The sequence below is a fragment of the Engraulis encrasicolus genome, unplaced genomic scaffold (assembly GCF_034702125.1).
Source record: "Engraulis encrasicolus isolate BLACKSEA-1 unplaced genomic scaffold, IST_EnEncr_1.0 scaffold_35_np1212, whole genome shotgun sequence".
Classification (NCBI taxonomy): Eukaryota; Metazoa; Chordata; class Actinopteri; order Clupeiformes; family Engraulidae; genus Engraulis; species Engraulis encrasicolus.
In genome coordinates this window covers 989975-997474 of record NW_026945654.1, presented here as the reverse complement: position 1 = coordinate 997474, position 7500 = coordinate 989975, and the positions used below count along the sequence as shown (strand labels likewise).

General features: G+C 43.8%; 1 protein-coding gene across 1 annotated transcript in view; it reads left to right on the top strand.

The window, feature by feature from the left end:
• The window catches only part of pomt2 (protein-O-mannosyltransferase 2), a 47282-nt gene that overhangs the window by 14701 nt on the left and 25081 nt on the right, over positions 1-7500 (top strand). Inside the window, exons 13-15 of the mRNA XM_063193348.1 lie at positions 2105-2208; positions 2914-2961; positions 3460-3551. Coding sequence (XP_063049418.1) covers positions 2105-2208; positions 2914-2961; positions 3460-3551 — 244 coding nt within the window. The remainder of the gene's footprint in view (positions 1-2104; positions 2209-2913; positions 2962-3459; positions 3552-7500) is intronic.

The window sequence follows — 7500 nt, the reverse complement described above, 5'->3', positions numbered from 1 at the left end:
ATCCAGAATTAGGAAAGCAGAAGGTCCCAGGCACTCAGAGGTGAATCAGTCTGAAGAAGGAGGTATATTAAAAAGCCTTTATTATCTGTGGCTACTCAAGTCAAGTCAAGTCAAGTCAAGTTGGTTTTATTGTCAATTTCTTTACATGCACTGGTCATACAAAGAATTTGAAATGACATTTCTTGCTTTCTCATGCAGACATAGACTAATCTAGGTAAGGACATAGACAGTATAGACATAGACAGTACTTATACATGGACATAATTTCAATGTATTTGTTTAGGGGGAAAGCCCCTTGAGATAGGATATCTCGTTTTCGAGGGGGTCCTGACATAAGACAGTATGGACATAGACAGTGCTCATACAGACATTTTAAAGTGCAAGACTGGACAACAGAAGACTTGTAGAAAACATTAATTAAGAGGAGATATTTTGTTGTGCTTTTTCTAAAAGTCCTTTATAGCGTACTCATAATTGAAATTAAAATGTTAAATGTTTCGACCATCTAGGTCTTCATCAGGGCACAAATGTTGCTTATGACTTGATTTATGCAGCCCTGACATGCATACTGAGAATTTACAAGACCCAGCAAAGAGGGGGACGCCTCAGATGTTGTCAACAAGAAAATGGCACATTTGATGCAATGTTAATGAAATGCAACAGCCAATAATAAACCTTAATAATAAACCTTCAACTTGCTCAAAACTTCCTTTGCAGTCTTAGGAGGGGCTTAACATTCCAAACGAACTATTTGGGGACTGTTTAAAAGTGTGACAAGTTTAGCAAGCAATTTGTTTTGAAGTACCGGTAGTTAGCTGCCAGCAGAGCTCAAACACAATTTGCTTTCATTTCTGTTAGCAACTAGCTACAGCTACTGTTAAGCCAATTCGAAGTCCTTCAACACACTGTTTGCAATCAAATGTGAGCCATTACCTTCAACAACGAGGCATAGAGATCTTTATAAATAAATTATTTACAGGCTCTGATACCGTCCTTCCCTTGTGCCACCCTCGTAGTCACTAACAAAGAAACTCGACACAGAAGAACAATCTGTTGGGGGGAAATGCATTGACCACTGTGTAGTACGGGGGCGTTGCTTGAGGACACGAGTGGATGGAAAATTAACTCTCTTGCGCATGGTCAGTGGGGGCGACACCATGATAGATAATTTGTGGCCAAATTATCTGCAGCTGTTGGTCAGCAGTAATTGCTGGGGGTAATTAAGGACAGCTGACAAACATTCACGCCATCCTATGACCTGTTCCACACTCCGACCCTCGCCGAAGTGGCATTGCATGCTTCCCTGATGCTTCCAATACTGACCGTAGAAGAAGAATAACATTTCCGTACTCCCCTGGCCATCATTTCATACTGTTATGACGTCAGTAAGCCCTCCTGTCTGTACTCGCGCTGGTCACTACTGGGTCATTCCATGTCAATTCAACAGGAGCCTGCGCACTTAGGTCTCAAAAAAATCAGAAAAAATTACCAAATGTACCCATGGTACTTACGAGAAACACGGTACATTTATTTGGGTGTAAGATGTATACTTTCCATGTTACAGCCATTTTAACTGGGGGAGGGGGGTGCCCATTTTGTTCACACTCTTTTTTTTGTCGAAGTTCACAAGCCCATGGCTCTAGAACTAAACCATGAAGGAAGCTAATCTTACATTCAAATACATTTACAGTGTTTCTCTTAAGTACCATGGGTGCATTTGGTAATATTTTCAGATTTTTTTGAGACCTAAGTGCGCAGGCTCCTGTTGAATTGACATGGAATGACCCAACTGTGTGGAGCCTGCAGTGACTGCCACAGAGGGAGAGACTGAGTGAGGGGGAGGGGGAGGGACACGGCGCGAATCTTCCTACCGTCTGGGGAACCATTTCAAAATAAGAGCTGACCGCACAATCAGATAAAAAAAACAAAAAAAAACATTTTTTTTTTTTTTTTTAATTTTCAGAACCATTCGAGGGCCACAGATAGATGCCATTTGTGGCCCGCGGGCCGCTAGTTGAGTCTGAGGGTTCTAGAATGTTCCAAGTGTGTTTTGTGTGTTCTAGAATGTTGCGTGTGTGTTCCGTATGTGTGTGGTGTGTTCTAGAATGGCACGGGTGATGATAACGACCTGTGGGTGTTGGAGGTGTACGGAGGTCAGAGGGGCGACCTTGTCAATGTCATCCGCAGCAAGATCCGCTTCGTACACAGGTAGGGATGCAAACGATTAATCGATTAATCGACTTTATAGTGATACTGTCCCATTTTTCGATATAAGCTTATTTTACACCTCCCCTTGAGTTAAATAACAGGGTTTTACCGTTCTCCTGTACTTTCAACCGTTCTCCAGTTATGGCAGTGCACATTTTACCTCCAAGCTAACAGTTAACATTGAGTCCTATGAGACCAGTTAGCCGCGAGCTGGTCTCATAGGACTCAATGTTAACTGCTAGCATAGAGGTAAAATTTGCACTGCCATACCCAGAGAACGGTTGAAAGTACAGGAGAAAGGTAAAACCCTATTATTTAACTCAAGGGGAGGTGTAAAATAAGCTTATTTCAAAAAATGGGACAGTATCACTTTAATCGATCAATGCGTTAATCGATTAAAAAATATTAATCGTAATTAATCGACAATTCAACTGACAAGGTGAAATGGGCATGTGAAGAGTGTGTGTGAAGAGGGGTGTGAATAGTGGGAATATTTAAATCACCTTTGGATTTAAGTATTGAAATAGAATTAATTTCAATGTGGTATTTTATCTCAATTTTGAATTCAATTTTTTACATTTAGTCGATTTTTTTTCGAGAAACATTGAGATTTCGGGAGGAAAATGCTACTTATCAATTACCGATAAGGATATCAACTAATGATTAATGAATTAATCGATAAATTGCATCCATCCCTACACACAGGAACACCGGCTGCATCCTCTTCACATCAGGAAAACAGCTGCCCAAGTGGTGAGGAGACACACACACACACACACACACACACACACACACACACACACACACACACACACACACACACACACACAGAAGAACACACACACACACACACACACACACACACACACACACACACACACACACATAAACAGGTGACGTGTAGTCTAATATATTTGTGTGTGTGTGTGTGTGTGTGTGTGTGCGCAGGGCGTGAGAGCAAGGCGAGGTGACGTGGAGTTTAATATACTGTGTGTGTGTGTGTGTGTGTGTGTGTGTGTGTGTGTGTGTGTGTGTGTGTGTGTGTGTGTGTGTGTGTGTGTGTGTGTGTGTGTGTGTGTGTGTGTGTGTGTGTGTGTACGTTTGGGGTTGCTGTGTGTGTGTGTGTGTGTGTGTGCAGGACGTGAGAGTAAGGTGAGGTGACGTGGAGTCTAATATACAGTGTGTGTGTGTGTGTGTGTGTGTGTGTGTGTGTGTGTGTGTGTGTGTGTGTGTGTATGTGTGTGTGTGCAGGGCGTGGGACCAAGGAGAGGTCACGTGTAATCCGTACCACAAGGACACACCCAGCTCACTATGGAACATCGAGGACCACAGCAACCCCAAACGTACACACACACGCACACGCACACGTACACACACACACACACACACACACACACACACACACGTACACAGACACACGTACACAGACACACACACACAGCAACCCCAAACGTACACACACACACACACACACACACACACACACGCACACACACACCCACACGCACACGCACACGCACACGCACACACACACACACACACACACACATATTCACACACACACACGTACTCACACACACACATGTACGTACACACACACACGTACACAGACACACACACACACACAGCAACCCCAAACGTACACACACACACACACACACACACACACACACACACACACACACACACACACACACACACACACATACACACACACACACACGTACACACACACGTACACAGACACACACACACACACACACACACACACACACACACACACACGTACACACACACACACACATACTCACACACACACACGTACTCACACTCACACACGTACGCACACACACACACGTACACAGACACACACACACACACAGCAACCCCAAACGTACACACACACACACACACACACACACACACACACACACACACACACACGTACACACACACACACACACACACACACACACACACACACACGTACACACGTACACACACACACACACACACACACACACACACACACACACACACACACACACACACACACACACACACACAGCAACCCCAAACGTACACACACACACACACACACACACACACACACACAGACACACACAAACACACACACACACACACACACAGCAACCCCAAACGTTGGCCGCCATCTCACTACAGAAAAGTTGATTTATTTCCATAGTTCCACCAATAATGTTAAACTTTCATTGATTACAGATTCACGGCCGACATTTTTTAAACTATTCCAATTGTTTATGTGTGTGTGTATTCTTACATATTTTGTTCCAGATCACAAAAACCCTGCACTGAGGACTTCACAAAATTAGAATATTGTGAAGAAGTTTGTGTGAAGTTTGAGTCACATCAAATCAGTTGATTTCCAATGCTACGTTTTGGGACTTTGGTGGTATGGGCATTCTAAAGAGCCCCATTCAAAACCAATAGGATCTTCTTCCTCTGCTCTGGTTTCCTTCTGCACTGACCGTGACGCTACTGACGTAGGAAAGAATGACTGCCGACTAGTGGGCTGGAGGCGACACACAACGAAACAAAAAACACAGAGCTTACCCCTTGGCCCCAAAATAGATGAGATGTTGGTAAAATGGAATAGAATTTTCCTTTAATCCTATATGAGACATGTGTATTCCAACTAAAGCGTCCTCTGATGCATTCAAGATGAACTGGGGGAAACTCAATTCAAACTCAAATCAATTCACAGTAGCCTAGGCCTACGGACAGAATCAAAGTCTGGGACGATGGCCGAAATCAATATTTAGGCTACTAAATGGAAAACGGGCTTGAATTGAGCAAGCACACAATTAAAAGAGGCACATTTCACAATCACAATTTCTCATTCCTATCATATGGTATTTGAAATGAAATGTCCCTCCAGTCCACATATTCTGCTGCTTGAGGGCAGCGATCGTGGGCAGTCATGAGTAAGCAGTTAGGGCGTCAGACTTGTAGCCCAAAGGTTGCAGGTTCGACTCCCGACCCGCCAGGTTGGTGGGGCGAGTAATTAACCAGTGCTCTCCCCCCATCCTCCTCCTCAATAACTGCGGTACCCTGAGCATGGTACCGTCCCACCACACTGCTCCCTTTCGGGCGCCATTTGGGAGCTGCCTTCTTGCACGGGTGAGGCATAAATGCAATTTCGTTGTGTGCAGTGTGCACGCGTGTGCTGTGGAGTGCTGTCACAATGATAATGGGAGATGGAGTCGAGGAGTGAGTTAAAATGCTCAAAGCACCAAAATGTGGTATGGAAATCTAGCGCAGTGCTTCCCAACCAGGGGTACGTGTACCACTAGGGGTACGCGAGCACACTGCAGGGGGTACTAGTGCAGCAAATACCTCAAACAATCTTTCACTTGGTGATACAAGCATCAAATTTGGTTCAGAGGTGCTTCAGACCCTACCCTTTTAGAAAAGGTCGCTATCCAGGTGAAAAAACAAAATGGCGCCCATTTTCCAAGGTGGCCGCCAATTGAGCTGCTTTTAAATTTCTTTTATATGTATTTTGATTGACTGATCATATTTTGAATATCTATTTATGGAAATATATTATGTTGCGCATGGATAATTCAATTCTACACTCAAAAAAACAAAAACATTGAAAATTATAGTATTTTCATAATTACATGTAAATAAATAACACTCACTGAATGATTCTAAATATTACAAAAACAGGCCTATAATGATTACATGTTTGTTGTTTGGGTTGGAAAACTCTCTGATGCACATGTTGGATTAGTTCTTTTAGTCCTCACATTTGCAGGAACATAACTATGTACAGTTCAGGCTAAAGCAATAGCATTTGTATCTTCCTCGGCAGTCAGTCTTGCATCCACATTTTGTCAGTTGGCAACTCTCCGCAACTGCAGGAAGATTTGACCAGATAACTTTCCAGGCCTCACCATCCTTTTGCCCCCCCCTAGTTGGCAGGGCTTTTAATTTGCATTTTGCACACAGTAGTCTGGCCCCATATACAGTCATTTAGGAAGGTGGACCGTTTTACATGCTGGACTAGGCATGCACTTGTGGGTGGAATGGCATCATAGGATCTTTGTTTCCGAGCAAACAAGTCCAGTCTTACCTCATCAACCTGGTCTGCAGTGCTGTTCTTGTTATACATATTGATGACAAACCTCTAAAGAAGGTTCAGGTCAGTATCTTCAATTACTGCTGGGTATGAACTGAGCTTTTTGAAGACATGAGTCACTTCAGGGCAGCATAGTTTGCCATGCTGTTTTCTTGCCTTTGCTATGGAAAGCTGATACATCACAGCCAGTGAAAGAATGGAAGGACATCATGCTTTTGGATTTCTCTGGCCCAAGATTCAACACCATGTCATGAATTGGCAGCCACCTGATGGAATGACCATGGCCGAATTCGATCCACATCATCTCTAATCCTGCATCCTGGAGAATTGCAAAATTGCTGATTGCAACACTGCAATACCACCTCCTCCACCCAATCTTTATATATCTAACCTAAAAGCCCTCAGAACTACAGCTGTAATTGGTGGGGGGAGACTTCAACTCCTCTTTTGTATCTTTCTGACAGAGGCAGCACTTCTTCCAGTCTGTTTTAGTAGTCAAGTCGTTTTTTTGGTTAATTTCTTTACATGCACTGGTCATTCAAAGAATTGAAATTGCGTTTCTTACTTTCCCATGCAGACATAGACATAGACTTTAGGTGCGGACTTAGACGATTAGACATAGACAGTACACATACATTACACCTAGAGTACCTATACAATACCCTTACAGACATATAAAACAACACCTCGTACTGCACGACACGTACTGCAGTTCAATGGATTTTTAGCAGACATCTTGAGTAATACGGTTAAAGGCAGAGGGGCTATCCTTTTACCACCCAACCGTACAAAATATCAAAGCACAGATATGGGACACAACAAGGTTCAGTCATCTTCTGCCCCAGCCGGGCTCTGCAATACTGGTGACGCAACGCCTTCGGCTCAGCTACACACAGTAGGGCCAGGAGCTTGCTCAATCCCGCTACAGCGGGATCTCCACCCACTTTGTCTGGAACCAATCAACTGAGCATTTCCAACCGTCCTGGATAGAGGCGTGTTCAAAGCAGTGATGTTTGGTTTAAACTTTGGCACAGCCCTCAACCAGTAGCAAGCCGAGGGAGGCGGGTTAACCAGGCCATGGACACAAAGTTCTTCCTGTATGGAATGCTAATCGTTATAGTCCTGGTCAGACCAGAACCGCGGTACGTGATCTGAAGTCTAAAATTAGG